This window comes from Lissotriton vulgaris, chromosome 10 (genome assembly GCF_964263255.1).
Source record: "Lissotriton vulgaris chromosome 10, aLisVul1.2, whole genome shotgun sequence".
Taxonomy (NCBI): domain Eukaryota; kingdom Metazoa; phylum Chordata; class Amphibia; order Caudata; family Salamandridae; genus Lissotriton; species Lissotriton vulgaris.
This window is the reverse complement of record NC_141698.1, coordinates 1,141,894,278-1,141,915,730: the sequence shown is the minus strand read 5'-3', so window position 1 is coordinate 1,141,915,730 and position 21,453 is coordinate 1,141,894,278. Positions and strand designations below refer to the sequence as shown.

Here is a 21,453-nt window from a genome sequence, read left to right as displayed (position 1 = left end):
CTCCTGTGTGTGTGAAGCTTGCCCTGCTGCTCCCCATACTGCATTCAGTCAGTGTCTCTGCGAGGGAACCTGCATTGTGCTGCCTGTTGTGTGTGTGAGTGAAGCTTGCACTGCTGTGTGTGTGTTTGTTGGTGTGCAGCTTGCACTGATGTGTGTGTGAAGCTTGCACTGCTGCTGCCTATACTGCATTCAGTCATTGTCTCTGCAAGGGAACCTGCATTGTGCTGTCTGTTGGGTGTGAAGCTTGCTTATCTTGGCAACTCAATCCGCTTATAACAAACATTCTTTTGATCGGACAACCTCTCCTTCACCTCCTCCTATTCATAACTTATTGGACGTACTCCCTTCTGCATCCTAACTAAATAAACATCGTATTCTGGTTCCGTAAGAGAGTTAAAACAGAAAGAGAGAATCTTTGGGAAATCGATTTGCAAAGTACTTTTTCCATTCAACCTTGGCCTAAAATCTGGGTTAAAATACGTGGCCAATGCAATTCAAACTTTATTTTTTATTTAAAACCGCCTTTTAATCACCCCTGTTACGTTACATAAAATAGACTCTGCGGTACCTTTTAACTGCGGTTCTTGTTCTATACCCTCAGCAGACCTTAAACATAGCTCCTTTAATATACCTTTATGAATTTTGGTTGAGGGCTTGGCTAAATACTATTACAATTAGTCAACATACATACAATTAGTCAACTCAGGTATTCAATCAAAAGGTCCAATCATCTCTGGGTCTTGAGCCCGCAGGTGACTCCTCCTCATACGTCAGCCAGGTGTCTTTACAGGACGCCAGATCCCGAAGCCACTCTTTAATTTTCGGAGCTTTTCTTCCACCCCAACATATGATGCACGCCTTTTAGCCAGAAGCGATGCAACCAGACAACATGTTAGCTTAGTGGCGTGCACATTGGGCACGAAGCCCAGCAGGCGCGTGCGCACAGCGCATTCTATGTTCACTTCTGCCAGAGCACTCCACATCTGCGCCACCTTTACCCAAGATTCCGCTACCCCTGAACAAGCCAGTGCCAGGTCTATAAAATCTGCCATACTGCACTGCAACGCTGACACTTTCAATCAGCTCGAGGCCATCTCTATGGAGCCGAGCAGGTGTATACGAGGGCTGGTGGAGATATTTATAATGTATCATATGCAGGTTCCCATTGGGCATTAACAAACCTGTTAACGAGCAGGTAAGGGTCCATTCCTCCCCTGTCAGTGGATTATCTAAACTATCATTCCATTTCTCGAGTGCTCTGTGTAGAGCCCACTATATCTTCTTGTAATTTAACATACAGTTTAGACACTATGGGGCCCATTAGGAGGTCGGGCGGATCGCCACCGCCTTGCAGGCGGTGGCGATCCACCCGACGTCCTTGCCCACCCGCCAACCATTCCCCCCCCCACCATATTACTATGGTGGGGGGACCGCGGCAGATGGAAACACCGTCTGCCGCTTTTCTGCCCCGGTCGCCTTGCGGACGGGGCGGAAAAGGGTTTATATGGTGGCGGTGTCTATCAGACACCGCCAGCCATATTAGGAAGGGCTTTGGGAGAGGCATTGTCGCCACGGAAAGGCAGGCGGTCTTTACTTTGGGGCCCCCTGCGGGTCGCCGTGGTGAAGGTGAGGTGGTGGGGGTGCACATGGGTGGTACCTGTGGTACCCCCGTGCATTTGCATACACAATGCGGCAGGCACCGCACGGTTTCTGCGGCTTTGTGTATGCAAATGCATGCCATGCATTTTTAACATTGCGGCGGGGGGGGTGCTTTAAGCACCGCCCGCCGCAATGTTAAAAATGCGGGATGCGCCCGCCACTGTGGCGGGCGCATCCTAATTTTCCCCACGGGACACCCGCACTTATGGCGGGCGGTTCAAATCCCCGGGAGGATGGCGGGCAAAGTCCACCCACCATCCTAATGACCCCCTATATGCTTGGCTGTGAGAGTGGTGATCAGTAGCTGTAATGAGGACAGTTGTCGTGGCTCTTTGGGGTAAGATGTATATAAGTTCTTTATCGCACCCTGCAGTCTATGATAAGTGAATTCGAATAGTAATGTCTGATTGTTTATGTAGGAGAGGGCGTCAAATGACAAATTGGCCATTATGGTAGAGGTCGCCCATGGTAGCTATGCCAACTTGTTAAGTAAACTCATGCCCACCTTCTCTTGAGTGACTGATAGTTCTGGGTGATAATGTAATGACATTGCAGCAGCGTACAGTGGTAATTTCTGTGCTTTCTGTCCCATCATTCGCCAGGCGTTATTCGTCGCGTCTATGGTGTTTATGTCTTGAATGTGTAGTGGGGGCCGTTGGTACGTTATGATCGCTGTCAGTGGTATTGGAAGCGCATGACCTTCTTCAATTATGACATGTGTAAGGTAAGTGATCTCGTAATACCAAAAATTTGTGTATTGCGCAAAAAGTCCGGTACCTTGAACCCCCTTGTGAATAATGCAGTGATAGCATGCGCATTTCAATCCGGGCCTGCTTACCCAATATCAATTTCAGAACCATGGCATTAATCCCACGAAACACCTCCGTGGGGCGCTTAATTGATACAGTAATTTTGGTAGGATGACCATTTTCACAATGGCCAAACGATCGGCTAATGATAACGGCAAGCAGATCCATTGCTTCATTTTGTCTTCCAATGCACAGACCGCTCTTCCGTAATTGGTGCGAATAACTATTCCCGGGTCACGATGATACCAGACTCCTAAATATTTTACTGGTTCCGAATGCCACTCCAGCGGATAATCTATGGAGTGCGGGGTTGTAGTATCTGTCAATGGTATGACTAGGGACTTGGACCCATTTATTTTATGTTCCGACTGCTGCCCGAATGTAATATATTCCCTCAATAGAGGATTCAAATGTTACACTGGATCACTGACATATCATCATGTCGTCTGCATATAATGATATATGTAATGGCCTTTGCGGGAATTGAAGCGCTGAACAGTGGTGCCCTTGTCTTATTTTGCAAGTAAACGGCTCAAGTGCTATTTCAAATAATAGAGGGGACAGAGGACAGCCTTGTTGGGTCCCTCTAGCAATGTGTATAGGATCAGATATATATTTATTAACTTTTACACATGCTGTCGGGGCAGTGTATAGTACTTGCACCCATTGCAAAAAGATAGGGGGAATCCCATTCGGCGTAAAACCGTGTGCAGGTACGGCCATTCTATGGAATCAAATGCTTTAGCCGCATCTAATAAAACCGCAGCAGCTTTAGTATTGGGGATTAAATAATGTGATAGCGCAAAGAGAGTTCTAGTGTTGTGAGCTGTCGATCGTGATGGAATGAACCCGGATTGGTCCGGTAGTATTAGGTTGGACATCAGCGGTTGTAGGCGTGTAGCAAGCAATTTAGCTAGGATTTTCGTATCTACGTTTATTAGGGACAGGGGCCTATAGGAATCACAGTATTCAGGATCTTTGTGTGGTTTCAAAAGGGCAATTATCATGGCTTCCCTCAGCGTTGGAGGCAACAGTCGTTTATCGTGGGCATCCGCGTACATCTCCACTCTGTAGGGTGCTATCTGATCTACGAATAACTTATAGAATTTGCATGTGAATCAGTCAGGGCCCGGCTCTTTTCCATTTGGTAACGATTAAATAACTTCAGTTACTTCCTCAACAGTGACAGGCAATGATAGGTATTCTCTCTGCGCATCTGACAGCCATGCTATCGATACCTCTGCTAAATATTCCATGATTTCCTCTGGGGTGGCAGTGGGTTGTTGCCGGTATATAAATCACGATATGTTGTCATGAACTCCCGCAGTATACCCTGAGTATCATGGTGCAGGATCCCCTTGGTATCCCCGACCGCCCGGATTATTTGTGGTGCATGCCCCGCTCATATTTTACCTGCCAGGTTCCTACCAGGTCTACCCCCCTCCCCATAAGATCGCGCCACTTGCCGTTTCGCTACATATTTTAGTTCATCGTCTGCATATGTTTGATATACCGTTAGGACGTTCCTAATTTCCCCTAATAGTTTTGTATCTTGTGTATATTTATATTCTTGCTCCAATGTGCGCAATCTATCTTCCTGCATGAAGAGTTGTCTCTGTATATCTTGAAGAATGCCAGTATTGGTGCTTATGCAGACATCTCTAATTGTTGCTTTGAAAGCCTCCCATAGCAGGCCCGGATCTTCAGTGGTTGGAGCATTTAGTTCAAAATATTCAGTGATGGCTTGACTAATGGTGTCAGTGTATAGTGAGTATAATAATGCTTTAGCATTCAATCTCCAGCTGTAAGGTTGTGGCACATAATGCGGTATAGTTATTGAAAGGAACACTGGATTATGATCGGATAATGTTCGAGGTAGGTGCATAACGAACTCTGTCCATTGCGATGTCATCAGTGCCCAACCAGTAATTTATACGGGACCAGCTATTGTGTGCTGATGATGTGTGTGTGGCCTCCATGCGCTCGGGATGTCGGGTTCTCCAAATATATCAGTAAGTTGCGTGTCAGCCATAATATCTTCTCACTTCTCACTGTGGATGACCCTCAAATGTTTCCTTCTCTCCATGCCCTTGCATCCCTCCCACCCTCCCTTTGTGCTGTGGCTGCATCCACACTCATGGAACTCTGCTTTGTCTTGTGTAGTGACTCTAGTTAATGGTATCTGCTTCAGACCTAGCACCATATACCATGCCTATGTGACTCTTGGAGTTTATCCAGTCATATCCCCTCCCTATGTGTGTAGAGATGACTCTAATCATTAGTGTATGCAGTAGACCTTTGACCGATTGCAATAATGTTAAGCTTTGGTATTCGCTGAAGTCCTTACACCATATACCACCCCTATGCGTCTTCTAGAGTTTGGCCAGTCATATCCCTTCCTATGTGTACGTAATTGCCCCTTATCACTAGTGTTTGCAGTGGACCTATGTATTCTCTACCACCCCTATGTGACCCCTAGAATTAGTTGTAAAGGGGCAGCTGAAATTCCAGGAGCCTAGTCCCGACAGCTCGACGACTTCGGAGGGCTGGAAGAGGTCCCCCGCTACACGGTGGAGGAGGGCACTGGACATCGAAGGCTGTCCTATGTAAAGCGCTTTGATAACCTAATCGGTTCAAGATCCTGAAATGTGCAACGTAACTGATTCTATGTAAACTGCTGTGATAACATGTAACGGAACTGGTGCTATGTAAAGCGCTCTGATAACCTAATCGGTTCAAGTTTGCGCTATAGAAAACTCTAAAAATAAATAAATAAATAAATAAATTTACCTAGTGCCCGTTTATGAGGTTCGACTGACGAAGCGGACCTATCTAGAACGTCATGCAGTGCTATATTAAAATCCCGCCCCAAATTAGGAGGATGTCTTGTAAATCGTTACGTTTGCGCCACACTTTGTGATAGAAGTCGGGGTCCTCTATATTCGGGACGTATGTATTTAGTAAAGCAAGTTTTTGCCATCTGATGACTCCCGTTATCAGGGCCGGACTGAGAACCAAAAGCGGCCCTGGCAAAGTGCTCGGCCGTCCCCCTGGGGGTGCGACCGAGCTCTTTGCCGGGGCCGGTTTTCGGACGATTTTGTTACAGGGCCGATTTTGCAGCTATGCTGCAAAAACGGCCCTGTAACAAAACCGGCCCCCAGGGCCCAAAACCGGCCTCCACCTTTGCGGCGCACCGGGGGATTGCCCGGTGCCCGCAACGGCCAGTCCGGGCCTGCCCGTTATTAAAACATATCGCCCCTCTGCATCAGTGATGACGTCATCTATACTGAATTGCAGAGCTTCCCTAATCAAAATGAGGAGCCCCCTGGAATAAGAGGAACTATAAATTGATTCCGCCCATCTGCACCCAATATTGTTAGTTCCATTAGGGGCAATGTGTGTTTCCTGCAGGAGGGCAGTGTCTACCCTCAACCTGTCAAAGTATGCAAAAATTTGACAAATCTTTTTTGGATTATTCAACCCTCTAACGTTCCAAGTTAATACATTTAAATGTTTAAGTTGTAACTTGTCAGTAGATGATATTAGCATACATTAGCTTTTACAGTATATTATACCAGTTATAGCATGCATGCCTTGCGTGATTTCCTGAAGGGGAGTAATAACATTACATATAGCGATAATGTTCTGGATTTCAGCGATGTTTCTCAAGTGCATTGGTCTATAGAACAAAATCTAACATCGTTCCCCCCACCCTCCTCCCGCTTCAGCATCCTAACTATGCCAAAGACATATCCCTACAAAAGGCAACAATAGAAACAAACTTTGGTCGGGGAGCACCATCTTGGGGAGTCCACCAGGTGCACACATCTGCATCCAACATAGTGGCTGTGGCCAGGTATACATTAGTTATGCAGACTAAACGTGGTCTAATTGTAGCGGCTGGCAACAACAGTATTAAATGTCTATACCCTATGTATAGAATACATTATAACGCAATTGTCCTCACATCTCCCTCCATAGGACACAGCAACTAGTTACATGAGATCTGTAGTTGAAGCCAAGCATGGACACACAACCTCTTTTGCTATAGCCATATAGCTCACATATTATGGTGCCCTGTAGGATAATCCCTCTGGCCCTCTATTGCCTGTACAGATAACTGTATTTCAGTGCGCGCACTAGATTAGACTGTTTACTCAAAACCACCATCTCAGTTAAATCATCATATCCGGTGCAGCTCGATCTAGCGCACTCTGGACGGCACAGAGGGTCAGTAGTGTCAATGTGGAGTGAAACTCCGAATGTCACCAAGCTATTTGGCCTGTACTGCTACTTGAGAGGGCCAATAGGTCATTTTTAAAACAATATGCCGTCCATCTGCCTTACCAGTCTCTGAGTTCAGGGTCCTAATGTTTCCTACCCTGTTGGTGGATGTTCATTCCGAGTCTTGTGACTGTCCGTCGCGTTTCTGTTCTCTGCATCTGTGGTTGAGTTTCTTTAAAAATTCTGGCGCTGCTTTTGGCATTTGTAGTATCATGGAGCGGCCTTCATGTGTCACCTTCAGGCGAGCGGGGTAGAGCATAGAGTATTCTATTTCCATTTCACGTAGTTTCTTCTTCGCCGGGTTGCATTCTTTGCACGCAAGTTGGACCATTGCAGTGAAGTCTGGGTAGAACTCCAGTGCGTTACCCTGGTAATTAATGTCTCTTTTCTCTCGAGCCAACCTCAAAATGGCATCACGGTCTCTGTAATTAAAAATACGGGCGACAATAGGCTGCGGTGTTGCGCCAGGTTTCGGCCTTGGAGCTAGGGATCTATGCGCGTTTTCAACTAGTAGGACAGTCGAAAAATGCACTTCGCCAAATATGTTGCGAATCATGTCTTCCACGTATGTTTCCATCTTTCCTGTGTTAGTAGATTCTGGTACGCCCGCAATTCGGATGTTATTGCGGCGGGATCTCGCTTCTAAATCCTCAGCTTTATTTTTAATAACATCCAAGAGTTTCTCCATTTCCGAGCATTTTTGCGTGGTGGTGTGGGATTTATCTTCCACTGCAGTGATCATAGTTTCGGCCTCGACGAGTCGTTCTCCATACTTGTCCAATAAAGCCGTCATGTTGTCGACCCATTGTGTGATGGTGTCGAGTTTCCCATTTATGTCTTGCAAACTCTGCTGTATGGCCTGCAGCACATGTTCCATGCTATTGGTAGTCGTTGTTTCGTTGTCCAGTTTAGTGTACGGGTGCGCCGTTGCGCCTTTGGTGTGCTTCTTCGCCTCAAACGGCAGCTTGGATTGTTGTTTCTCCGGCTTCCCCATTTTCACGCAAATTGACACTACCAGCGCAGAGGGAAAACAGTGGTTATCACCTTGAAGTGGATGGGGCGCTGTGTAGTACCCTGCAGTGCTAGCAAGTACGTTCCCGCCTTATTAGGTATCCCAGCCGCTGTGCACCAGACAGTCTTAAGCAGAACCCACTGGTATCCGTTGGTGAGATTGGCGCTACAGCAGCAGTTAGGCACTCATGCAGGGCAGCCACTGACACCAAACAAGTCACCCAGCAGGAGGCACCGTTGCAGATCCGTGCTATGGCAGGATGGATCCTTGATCTGCAGGATCACGGTGTGAAGAAACGCACATTCAGAGCAGAGATATTAGGGCAGAAGCATCCTAGTCAGCAGGGTCCATATCGTGCACTGTTCACCATGATAATCGACAGCAATATTCACAGTACGCACAACTTGGGGGGTGTTTGTTAATAGCGTGCCGTATGGTTGCTAGTCAATGTGCGCCACCCCACGTCCCAATGTCGCATGTACCGTGCCTTCGTGTCTCCGTACACCTGCCAGGCTCTGCGTTCACGCAGCATGTGGACTACTCACAGCGCCGCTCGAAGCTGAAGATTGGCACACGGATCTAGTGTTGTCAGCAGCCATTCTAGTAGCAGAGTAGAGTTAAGTGGTGGCAAGCATTGGGAGCAAGGTGCATGGTACGTCGTTGCTGGACATCTGAAGCTCCGCATTTCACCACATATCGCTAATGGACTCCGCCGCCAGTGCAATCCGCCATTTTGTGCCGACTTCCCGCAGCCCGCATTTCAAGTGTTCGCACAGCTCCCTGCGGCACTTCCGATGTTTTCTGGTCATTTACAAGGAACAGCGCCACATGCCTTATGCATCCAGCGGTGCAATATTTATTTCTCGCAGCACCTTAACTCGCAGTCCTGTACCTTGTCTGCTCCTGGATAGTCCCGCATCAGGGCACCGCCATCTTGATCTGGTCGCGGCCCGTCCGGCGCTCCGCTCTCATCGTTCAGTTTAAGGTCGTAGCAGCGCTATATCAGCCTTACAGCCGCTCAGCTCACAGTAGTAGCATTCCGATGCCCATTTCAGCCATCATTCGCTAATTTTGAGTCCACTAAATGTCCGTTTTTTAACGCATTACGGACTTGGCCAGCGGAGCTGTCTCAGAAGGCAGCCATTCCGCTGTGCGCCATCTATGAATCTATGAATCTTGGAAAGACACTTCTTATGGAATCTTTCAGGCATGGAAGTATGGAGTCTGTTACAATCACAGACTTAGCATATGTCCATCCAGTTGCACTTGCTATTAAAATGGATCTCTTATGGTGACACAGAACTAGTTTTGTAAAACATTTCTGCCCGTAATTCACAGTTACATAATCCTAAAATGTAAGAAGTTCCTAAACCTCCATGAATAGTTCTCTACTAATAACATTTTTTTTATTGGTTTTATGCAGTTTAGATCTTATTATAGATTGTTTTCATGTTGACATAGAATTGATGCGTTTCTTCCGGATATTGCTATGTATTTCAATCAATCAATAAAACTTTTTTTCGGTCGATATGACCTTAAAAGTAGAAATACAATGCATACAAGTACTATTGAAGCTACAAGGAGAGCAAGATGCATGTGATGAAAAACAGGTAGTAAAAAGAGGGAGTAGGCATTGCTTGGCACACATTTGTGATTGGTGAATTCCGGGCTCAGTTTTAAGATGCCCTCTAATCTAATTAGTTTATCAAAAGGAGGACACAACAGATATAGCGATGGATTGTTCAAAACAGGAGACAGTACTTCACACTTGAAAGTGCACAGTGCGGAATAAATAGATAATTTAGATAAGAACAATTTACCCTAAAAACATAATCACAAGTGCTACCTACAAAACACCTGATTTTTGTGGTAGTAAACATTGCCTGACACTGACCCACAGAACAGGCTCCTCCACCACGAGATTGTCACGTCGATTATAACAGTACACTACTCGAGGCAGGGAACAATACTGGCATTTAAAAATCCTTAAAACATGGTGAATAAATATATTAAAAAGTCCTAGAGCATGATTATAGACACTAGATACATAGCTCAGGTATAGCTGGCTATTGGACAATAGGACATGAATGTAAAAAGAAGGGTGACTATAGGTGGAAACTTTTTCCGAATAGTTGGTAATGTAAAGGGGTCCTCAAAGGTGCCCTATTTCATTCGTGCAGAACCATGATCGAGACTCCTAAGGATAGTTTTAAGAGTGCTCTGCGGGTACACCACATAGAAAATAGGAAGCCTGCGTCTGAGTATACTATTGGGATGCTACAGTCTTGTTTTCAGTATCCTGAACGCCTCAGAGCAGCGCCTAGTTCCTAGGTTTCCAAAGAGCAGCACCAGCCACCGTTTTCTTGCTAACCAGGGCAGCTAAAAAACATGTGGAGGACTGTCTCTACAGGGCAGTCACATGTCAGGCACTTTAAAACATCTGTGTACAGGAGCGGAAGGGCAAGGCGCCATGTCTGAACTGTAGAAAAAGCTTTCTAGCCGCTGCCGGATTAATATCACCCAAGGCCGGCTCGAAGCGGACTGAGGTTAGCTCGCCTGCTCGGGGTTACTATAAAGCTGTGCTAGTTTGAACTCCCCATAACTGTCTTTTAGCAATTCCCTGGAGAGTAGGATACAAGCGAGATCCGGGCTTCCCCAGAGTTCCCCCTGCCCCAAACTAGCTAGCATGCGTTTGATGTGCGCAAGCCACGACAGATTGGCTGCCCCCCGCAGATTCATCACTTCTTTTAGTTCCTCCCTGTAAGCTACAAGTTCTGGGGTAACCCACAAGCGCCGCCAGTATAATTAGGGTCTAAGATTCGATTCATCGGCATTTGCCCTTACTCCCAAGTCTAATCGGAGTGGAATGAGCGGGGTGCTCCCTGGGAGATTAAGCGCCATATAACGCCCCTCCCCGGGCTTGGACCTTATAAATTTCAATAGCAGGGCTTACTGGTTTATGGCTGGACTTACAAAAAACCTTCATAATACCACCTGACGATTGCGACAATTTCAGAGAGGACTTTTTGATTAGTGCCCCCCAATCCATGGTCTCTGTGATTGTGATGCCGAGATAATCAAAAGAGGAAACTCTCACAAGGGGTTTGCCATTTAACGATGGATTTACTCCGATATCTAAATCCCATGGGTGATTTGGATACTAGTAAGGTATCATCGGCAAACAGCATTGCTGGGATTTTGCATGATGCCAGCTTAGGGGCATCAAGATCTTTCTCTGCAAGGAGGAAGTCTATTAAACCGTTTATGTAGAGGCTAAAGAGAGTGGGGCGATCACGCAGCCCTGTCGAACACCGCATTTAATCGGGATGGGAGCTGTTAACTTTCCTCCTTGCCGAACCTAATTTGGGAGAAATTATCCTCGTGCAGCCGCTTTATATGTATTTCATTTTTGTTATGACATGCATAATGAGTTGATGTTCCTCTGTATTCTAATTGCATAATTATTTTAATAAATTTCTATTTCCAAACTAAACAAAACAAAAAAAAGTGAAAAAACATTACAACATTCAGAGTTTGGGATGGAGGAAGCAGTTAACATGTGTGTTCTCCATTGCCTCTTCTGCCCTAACTGGGTGGGCCAAAGGTCATGTTCGGGTGGGCCTGGCCCACCCGGCCCCCCTGCTAGAAGCGGGCCTGAATTACATACTGCAAGGATTGCCTTTAATTGTCAAATCTCTCATTCCCTTTTCTAAGATCGGACAGCCGCCTGTGAACATTGTCAAACCCAGTAAAGCGCCTTCCTTCCAAGGACACTGGGTTTCCTGGGAAAACTGAAGATGCCTCATCATGTATCAACATTTTCCTGTGTGAGCCTGAGCACGAGCAGACTGTAACACCTTACTTACTTTTGTGTTCTGTGTCCCCGGTCCACCGCCAAAAGTTTGGTTTGTGTGGAGGGACGGGAACCGGGCCTTGAGGAAGTGATTTACAACTTCCAGGCCAGGCTGCCAATCAGCTGCTCGCAGCTGACGTATCAACGCCCTTAAAAATAGATGCCTTTCAAGACGCGCAGCGGACACGAGCAGCGGGCGAGCTGCTGGTGCGTCTTATGTAAACCCGCCATCCCCATCCTTTGGTCCGATCATTTTTTGACTGAATTCCAAATTAAACATGAGCAAAATTCCAAGAACCCCTTATACACCTCTGGGTCTAGGAACGGCAGAAACTGGAAAGATCTAGATATAAACAAATGTTACCTTTTTCTAGAAAACACTGTGCCAGTAACCTCCACTACCAATCTAGATGATGATGCTGTCCTTCATCAATGACTTACCTCTTCCATTGACGGATGTCTACCCCCGACCAATAAGAAATATAACCACCACCACCACCACCCTGCAGCCCCTTGGTTTTCTGAAAAACTCAAACAAGGAAAAACTAAATGCAAAAACTTAGAAAGACGCTGGCGCAAAAACTACGATCCAAGAACAAAATTACTATATAAATCAGCCTTGAGCAAGTTTCATTCAATGTGTAATACGGCTCCGGCTCGGGCAGAGCACGCTAATCTAACTGTTTTACGTGCACAAAACTGCCCCAAAATACTCTTCAAAGTTGTCAAGGAACTTTCGGGTGCCACTTGTCAGCCCAAATCCCCATGCCTGGATTGTAAGCAATGCGATGTTTAAGCAGAATTCTTTGTTGATAAAATTGATAACATCTACACCGATTTTGATAAACAGACGTCTACTTTAATAAATTCACAATCTGATAATCTCTCAAAAGAAAGTCTCTCTCAGGAACTCATTCATGCCAACAGCAACATATGTTTAGACAAATGGACTCCACTTGACATCTCCTCCTTCTGTAATATTCTTACCAGTATTGTTAGACCTGTCAGCCCTAGGGTGGTCTTTCCCTGTTTTTTTCGCCCTTGCCTCATTTTTCCCACCCTCTTTTTCGTTAGCCTTAGGTCTCTGAGCGCCTTCCCATTGCTAACCAATGCTAAGGTGCAGGTGCTTTCTTCTCCCAGCATGGCTGCCACAGGCCCCTGCTACTGGGGAGTGGTCTTTTTAGTAGCACCCTAGTTGCCATGAGCTGGCTGGGACCCTTAAACATTGTAGCAACACCAGCCTGCCTTGCCTGCCCATAGCTAGAGTTGGCAAGCTCCTGGAACCTTCCAGAATAGGGGAGGGGTCTGCTTTTACCGCCTTAGAGTGTGGTCACCTGACCTGGGCATATATAAAGAAAGGAGGGAAAGTTTTTAGTCAGTTGGGGCATCACTGACCTGGGGGAACCTACGCAGGAGACTGAGGCGGTAGGGCCTAGTCAGGAACCTATGCCACTGGGAGTGACAGGGCTGAGGTGCTGCCTGCCAAGCTGTGTGAGGAACACTGAACTAGCCCACTGATCTGGCCCGGCGGGAGGGGACCCAGGTACCACCTGCAGTGACCTACAAGGACCCATCTGCCTTCAGCCACTGACTCAAACCCCCCCCCAAGCAACTACCTACCAAGGACGCAGGAACCAGCAAGTGCCAAGAAGGACTTTTGCCTGCCCGCAGGACTACTGGGGATCAACCAGGTACTGGTGCAGTGTCAGTTCTGCTCCCCTTTACTTGGCCTGTGCCTTCTTTGCTATTCTGCCACGGTCGTGTGGCCTGTCCTGCCTTGCTTGAATAGTTAGACTGCCTACCCTGTCCCCCCCAGCGCTCTCCTACTGGACTGCCAGAAGTGCTGTTATCCCCAGACTTGCGGTGCCCTTGAGTAGCCCTGGGCCCCCGAACACTGCTGCCTGCCACAGCGCTGTGCCCCGTGACTGTTGTGCCCCCGCGGCGCTATACTCAACAAGCGCTACCCTGCCTGCCGTCGCGCTGTGTCCTGGAAGCGCTGTGACCCTGGACTCTGTGGGTGCATTCCCCGGAGCGCTGCCCCTTGTAGGCGCTGTCATCCTTAACTCACCGCTGCAGCCCCGGCCCTGTGGGAGCTCCCGAAGTGTGGCCGATCATCACCGTGCGACCCGGTGTTTGCCCGAGGGGGTAACGTTGCGGCGGCCCCCTGTGTCAGGAGAGGGCCGCCGGAATCCAGAGCGGACCACGGTAGGCCCTGAAGCCAGTACACCCACATCACGTGACGGGGGCGCTGCGTTATCGCCCGCGCTCATGCCTTAGTTGCCCCGTGATTGGAGAGAGGCTGTCCCGCCCCCGCAGGCCGCACTGCCATTGGCGGCCGCGGGCGCGCCTCCCCGCAGCCTCCTGTGATTGCTCCTGGGCTCCGGAGACTGAAGGAGGACCGAGACCCGGGGAGAAACCTGCGAGGGGGCTCAGGAGGAGCCCCCCACCAGCCGTCACCAGGGCCGAAGGGGCGCCCCACCCACAGGAGGCCTAGGCATCGCCGAGGGGGTGCTGAAGTGAGCGCCCGTCCCCCGGGTGGCACCACCGCCAGAGATCTCCGCAAGGACTCCCTGAGGAGACGAAGAACAAGAGGTAATCCCCTGGGGAGGAGGGGGGAAGACTCTGTGGACGAGCGTGAGCCCCGTGTCCGCCCCTCCCCCGGGAAAAGTTGTAGTTGGGCCCTGTTGGCCCTGAGAGACTGTGAGAAGGGACTGCAAGACTACCAGGCCCCTGAGCTCGGCCAGTACTGTTATAGGAACCTGTGTTTTCAGGAAAGGTCCTGCACTGGGTTTAAAATGAAATGTTCATCCCTGTTCAAGGAGTTGGTTATTCCCATTTAATGAAATGTTGATCCCTGATCCATGAAATGCTTAGTCCTACTGGAAGTGATTCTTGAAATGTGTATTCATGAGTGAGGAAATGTTTACTCTGATCTAATGAGAAGTTTACTCCTGATTAAGGAAATGTTCCTTCTTGCCGAATGAGAGGTGGCCTGATTTCTAATGAAAAGTTTGCTCTACCTACTGAGATGGTTGCTCTGCTTAATGAAATGTGCCAATGAGTTAATGCTACCTTGAGTAATTGATTGCCCTGCCTGATCTGCCAGCCCCGATTACATCCTAGATAAAAGCTTATTGATTTTAATCAACTTCACTGGTGTGGTGTCAGTTATTGTGTGCGTTTAAGCCTCAGTGGATGTGTGTGTTGTATGGTCACTTTACACCTAAGCCTTCGGGTGCCTGCCTGCTCGCACCAAGCTACCCCCCGGGGAACTGGTGACCCCAGTTCCTACAAGTATCAAATCTGGGTCCCCCAGGGACCCACTTCCTCCCTTGGTCCTTCAAAAACTCGACCACCCCATACTTAATTTAATCATGGAACTACTCAATACTTCTTTATGTGAAGCAACGGTCCCTGCAGCTTGGAAGCATGCCATGATAGTGCCTCTGCTGAAAAAAGGTAACTCCGATCCCATCGAATTTTCGACCCATTTCCCTTCTTTCAGTTTTTTCCAAGATTCTGGAGAAACAGATCAATTCCCAATTTACTAATTTCGTGGAGACACAAAATATCCTTCACACGTCCCAATCTGGCTTCTCTACGGAATCTACACTGCTGGGTGTCACTGAAAACAGTTGTCAACAGGTCGACAAAGGAGAAACCGTGGCACTTATTTTGTTGGATCTAAGTGCCGCGTTTGACACTGTTTCTCATACTGCTCTCCTAAATCAGACCCTCCAGCTTTTCGCGATTCACGAAAAAAATCGCGAAATCAGCGGAAAAGCACGATGGCCGCAATATTTATCATTTCGGCCAAGAAAATGGTGTCCCTGCTTCTATTTTAAAAAAATGGTGGCTTCTTATTGGATGTACGCAAACATGCACATCATACAGCATTAGAGATAAGGTACACGAGAGAAGCAGACGAAAAGGTACATGGGGTCAGAGGAGCAACTAGAGCATTCCTAAGCAATCGGCAGAGAGTGGAGCTGCAGGGGCTCTTAGAAGGGGTGAAACAACAACAAAGCCTCATTAACATGCAAGTGGTCTTCTAAAGACCTGTGAAGTGCTCGGGTGCGGTTGTGTGCCCGGGAGGCTGTCTCTGCTGGGGGGCAAGGGGGGGCTGAAGCCCTTTGAGTCTAATGGGTGTTGCGCGGCAGGACGTGAAAGTACACAAAATAGCTTCATTTTTTGACCTTTTGGGAGGAGCAGGCTGTAAATGGCAGTGGGGGTGAAAGGAGTAATACATACAAAAGAGAAGAGAGAGAAGAGTTGGGAGACACCATACATACAGAGTCAGCAATACCTCACATTACGACTACCAAATTTTTTCATACCCGTGATTGCACTAAAAAATCTCCCATTTGCACACGTAACATTGCATATTGCAGCAATGCAAGGACAAGCCAGTCACAGAGAAGAAAGTCGGGTCACACCGTATAAATATTCAGGAGAGAGTATGTGGCCTAATGGTCAGAAATGCTGGATTTAGACGCCTCGGTGTCCGCTCAACAGCCCGTGATTCTAGGCAATTCCGTTCATCTCGCCGTGCCTATACACATTTTAAAATACAAATCTGATCCTGTGTAATGTAACTGATGCTCATTTAAAGCGCTCTAATGCCTTTCGTCAACATCCATCCTAAATAGAATGGGTCAAACATTCTTGGTATGTACACATCACTTATGGAGACAGCGCCTCATCCAGTGGGCTCGAAGCCCTTTCAAGGAGCGCATTTCCAGCCTTGTGACTAGGCTCTTTTTTTTACTACATTCCGAGTTTTACAGCCTCCCTTGGACCTGGCCAGAGACGCAACTAGAGCCAAATTTCAGGGGGGGGGGGGACAACAGCAAGGACACATTAACATGCAAATAGACTGTGTGCAGTGCTTAATTTAATCAGGTGCTTTTCAGGTGCTCAGCGCCGGCACTTCTTTCACAGGGCCGGGGCTACGATTTCTGGTCCTGCAGGTGGTGGTCTCAATATTAATTGCCCAATTTCAAATAAAAAGATCCACATAGCTTGCATGGTACGCAAGATTACTGGACTTACAAAAAGCACATACAGGGCATCTCCTATTTCTTTTTAAGGTGAGGACAGATCCATCCTGAAGCATATCACGATAATGCGATATTAACTAACAGGGAACAAAACATTACACGTTTTCCCATCTACAGGCCTCAGTATGTCTGCCATGGCATCGGGCAATATTTAACATCCTTACATTAGCCGTGGCAATGCACCTCCACCCACTACTACCCTGTGCCCTAGGGCACCTGAGGAAGAGATGTCGTGCCTCATGGATCCAGGAGGCAGCGGCGCCCCAGCAGGGTGCGTACATGGCTGCTAGAACATCCCAGGGTGAAATAGGACCCCCTCAAACGAGGTTAGGATTAGAGATGTGCTCCCGTAGAGCAGCAGAACTTTAAACATGCCTATTTTAAAGTGGAATACTCTGCAAAACATTTTCTATATATTTAAGACTAAAAATGACTGATTATGAGTAAAATAAGTGCTGCAAAAATGCTGCTAAATATTCATTTTTATGCAGCTAAATTTCAATTTTTGTGCCGCTAAATTTGCTAATCCATGCCGCAATATCCTGGAGGGTCTGCTAAATACTCTCCAATCCCGTGGTGTCACTGGCCTAGCACTCAGTGGTTATCCAGCTTCCTACCCAACAGAACCTTTCAAGTCCTCTCCCCTACCGCTCATTCCAAAACTCATGTATCCCAGTATGGAGTCCCTCAAGGCTCCATACTGAGCCCATTGCTCTTTAACATATACGTTAGCCCTCTGGCTACGATAGCTGAGCAAGACGGGCTAACTATATACTCTTATGCGGATGACACTCAGCTCATCTTTTCACTTTCCTGTAAAGACACCTCTAATACTTCAGCGCTCCGGTCTGGACTAATAAACATTGCTGACTGATGCAAGCCAATACATTAAAACTGAATGGTGGAAAAACTGAACTCCTTCTTTTCGGTAATAATAAAAACCCTCTGGGGCCCCACCACTGGCCTTCACAAATGGTTTCTCCTCCTCTCCCCTCCCCATCAGCCCGCAATCTAGGCGTCATTATTGATGACCAATTGACGATGAAGCAACAAGTGGTCAAAGTGGCCTCCGCCTGCTTTGCCATTCTTAAATGGCTTAGGAAAATTCTCTGGATGCTCCCTTTGTCCACCCAAAAAACTGTCATCCAGGCCCTTGCAGCATCCAGATTGCATTACGGTAACGTACTTTATTTAGGGGCAAGCAAGGAAGTGCTGCGTAAGTTGCAGGTCACACAGAACTCAGCTGCCAGACTGCTCTGTAAAGTTCCCAATAGGACTCCCATCTCAGCCTCACTCCGTGACCTCCATTGGCTGCGAATTGACAGTCGAGCCAAATTTAAAGCCTTATGCTACATGCATAAAATGAACTCCGGCATAGCCCCCCATTATCTAAAGGCCTTGGTGCAGCACTATCATCCCCCACACCTTCTTCGACCCTCAAATCAACACAAATTCCAAGTCCCAGGGATCAAAGGAGCCAGAATGAAGGACGCGCCTTTGCCTTTCCAGCCCCTTCCCTCTGGAATGCTCTTCCAACTCACTTAACCTCTTCCGCGCTGATGACGGAACCGCTCCGTCATCAGCCGTGGTAGAGCTCTGCTGATGACGGAGCGGGTCCGTCATGGGCCGCCCGACGCTGATTTCGCGTCTGGGCTGCGCATTCTATTGAGCAGGCGGGCCGTGACGGAACCGCTCCGTCATGAGCACAGCTCAACCGAGGCTGGTGACTGAGCGGTTCCGTCACCAGCATGGGCGTGCCACGCCCCCCCCCCCCCCCGCCCCCTTAGCGCTGTGGCGGAATAGCCGCCGCACCGAAGGGGTTAAGTACTGAACAACACTATCTTAAATTTCACAAAGACTTAAAAACATGGCTTTTTGATCAGTAGTCCTCCTACTCCTTTGGTGCCCAGCCTTTCATCCTGACCTTTGTGTTATCAAGCGCCTGGAAACCTCCGGGTAGCTGCGCGCTGTATAAATGTAAATTAAAGTTAAAGTTAAAGTAAAGAGCCTGGCTCCCATTGGCTGACCTATTACGGTCAGTATGCGCCCCCCCCTTTTTGAGGGTCAGAGGGGGTAGGGGGGGGGGGGCTTCCATATGTAGGAGGGAAGAACCAGCCACTGAAGCACTCTTTAATATTCCTGTACATTTAGAAGATGCTGAAGACGTCACTGCCCTGCAGCATGTAGACCGCGCCCCCTCACCTGCTGTCTGGGCCCACAGCCGCACCGATGACCCCGTGACACAGCTCGGCGGGGGGGTCACCACAGACCCCCGGTGCAGCATCTGAGAGGGGAGAGAACGTTACATCAAAAACAGAATAAAAAAAATAAAAATGCACGAGTCAAGGTACATGGAGGGGCGTGTGCACGAGGGGGGCAGCTGGAAGTTGGGGGTTGGAGGTGGGGACTTCAGAGGGGGGGGTTCACCACGTGTTTGGCCCTGAGCAGGTAGAAGCTGCCGGCACAGCTCCTCTAAGTGAAGCTTCCGCCGCCCCCTCGTTCACATGGTGGGGGCTAAACCGGTCCCTACCAGGGTGGGGCCAATGCCCGCTTCGGGGTCACTTTGGGAATTACAGGTGCAGTAAAGTTTGCCCCCTCGGAGCCCCGTCAGCAGCTCAACCCTGCTGTAAGAAAAGCCCCATTCACACCATCACTTGCAGGTGCGTGCACAGAGGCCAGGTGCGTGCACAGAGGCCAGGTGCGTGCACAGAGGGCAGGTGCGTGCACAGAGGGCAGTGGCCAGGTGCGTGCACAGAGGGCAGAGGCCAGGTGCGTGCACAGAGGGCAGAGGCCAGGTGCGTGCACAGAGGGCAGGTGCGTGCACAGAGGGCAGAGGCCAGGTGCGTGCACAGAGGGCAGAGGCCAGGTGCGTGCACAGAAGGCAGGTGCGTACACAGAAAGCAGAGTCCAGGTGCGTGCACAGAGGGCAGGTGCGTGCACAGAGGCCAGATGCGTGCACAGAGGGCAGGTGCGAGGGCAGGTGCGTGCACAGAGGGCAGGTGCGTGCACAGAAGGCAGGTGCGTGCACAGAGGTCAGGTGCGTGCACAGAGGTCAGGTGCGTGCACAGAGGTCAGGTGCGTGCACAGAGGCCAGGTGCATGCATAGAGGGCAGGTGCGTGCACAGAGGGCAGGTGCGAGGGCAGAGGCAAGGTGCGTGCACAGAGGGCAGGTGTGTGCACAGAGGGCAGGTGCGTACACAGAGGGCAGAGGCGAGGTGCGTGCACAGAGGGCAGGTGCGTGCACAGAGGGCAGAGGCCAGGTGCGTGCACAGAGGGCAGGTGCGTGCACAGAGGGCAGAGGCCAGGTGCGTGCACAGAGGCCAGGTGCGTGCACAGAGGTCACGTGTTGGCGTCGCTCTCCACCCGAGTCCCGGCTCTAGGGCTCTGCGGGGTGTGATCTGAGGCACACGGCACCCCGGGGGGACTTGCAGTCAGGGACCCAGGACCTCCCCGTCGCGGGGTCTGCAGTAACACCCCCCCCCCCCCCTCATGTCTACCCTCTGGTCCTCACAGCGCTCTCCGCTGGCTCTGTGCGCGCTGAGGGCCATTATTCCCACTCTGAAAGTGCAGCTTTGCGCCTGGACTCCGGCAGCACTGGGTGTAGGCACTGCACGGTTTGGGGTGACCACCCTCAGGGCCACGGGGGGTGGGGGGTTATAAAGCGCCTCCGCCGCCACTGGGGGGCTCTAGCTCCCCTCGGACCCCCTCCCTCCCAGGCCTGTACAGGCGGTGAAGCGCTTCGAGGCGGCGCTGGGAGGGAGGCGCTGTGGGGCCCCCGGGCCTCTCGGCCCCTTCTCCTCATTAACATCCTTCCGAGCAGAGCCCCGGACCCCCCTGAAGCCCCCACCCGTCCGCATAGCTCCTCGGGGACTCCAGCCGCCCTGCCTTGTATTCAGGACTCTTTTGGTGTGATTGAAGGGAGGGCTGCGTGACCCCCAGTGCGCCCCCTCGGCCGACACTCACCTCCGCAGTCCAGCTCCGATCCGTGTACCTCGAGGCGGATTCAAATCTCCCGCGAGGCGCTGAAGCCAAAGTTTGAAGGATGCACCTGGAGGATTAATTTCCTGGATCATTCTACCTCGTCCTATCGGAGGGCTGTAGGATAGCTCCGCCCACCGGGGTGGGGGTGAGGGGTCTGTGCTGTGAGCTGAGGGACGGGCCATCAGATAAGAAACATACCTCATCCGGGCTCCTGCTTCCTGCTAGATATGCAAATATGCCCAACTGCTGAATCTGAAATGTCCCGGCTGCGGGGCCGGCGCGGGGGTTCATCCCTGCGGTCACCGGAGCTCTGGTGCCGAAGATGCACTGAAAGGGGTCCGAGCCGAGTCTGGAGGGCTGCTTCTGAGGGACACTTGGAAACAATGTTTGACGCCCCCCCCAGCCCTGGCATGCACAGGACCCGGCCCCCCTGGGAGCTCTGTAGCCCAGGTCTTAACCCTCGAGAGGGCAGCCCTGAACTGCACACACTGGGGCATGAACTTTGTGAACCAGACACCCCCAGAGCTTTACTCGTTCTCTTACTGAGTCAATCATTCAATCTGAGGGTGCGCAGAGGGGGGGCGTCTGATGTTGACTGGGAGCTCGTGCCAGGTCTTGGGCGCGGTGTAGGAGTGCGCTGTTCCACCCGCTCAGTCTGCGGATGCGCGGGGGTTCAGCGATGTTAGACGGGGACCTGGAGGGTCGGCCGAGGACAAGGGGAGGGGCCTCCGGTGAGGGCCGTCTCCAGCGATCGTACAGACAAGTAACTTCCCCCCCCACAGATGGACACCACAC

General features: G+C 49.8%; 1 protein-coding gene across 1 annotated transcript in view; it reads right to left on the bottom strand.

Moving 5' to 3' along the window:
- Nucleotides 1–20,687, bottom strand: part of LOC147689480 (uncharacterized) — a 242,627-nt gene extending 221,940 nt beyond the window's left edge. Inside the window, exons 1-2 of the mRNA XM_086939929.1 lie at nt 20,641–20,687; nt 18,880–18,961 (exon numbers count right to left, since the gene is read on the bottom strand). Coding sequence (XP_086796055.1) covers nt 18,880–18,961 — 82 coding nt within the window. The 5' untranslated portion in view covers nt 20,641–20,687. The remainder of the gene's footprint in view (nt 1–18,879; nt 18,962–20,640) is intronic.
- Nucleotides 20,688–21,453: the final 766 nt, after the last annotated feature.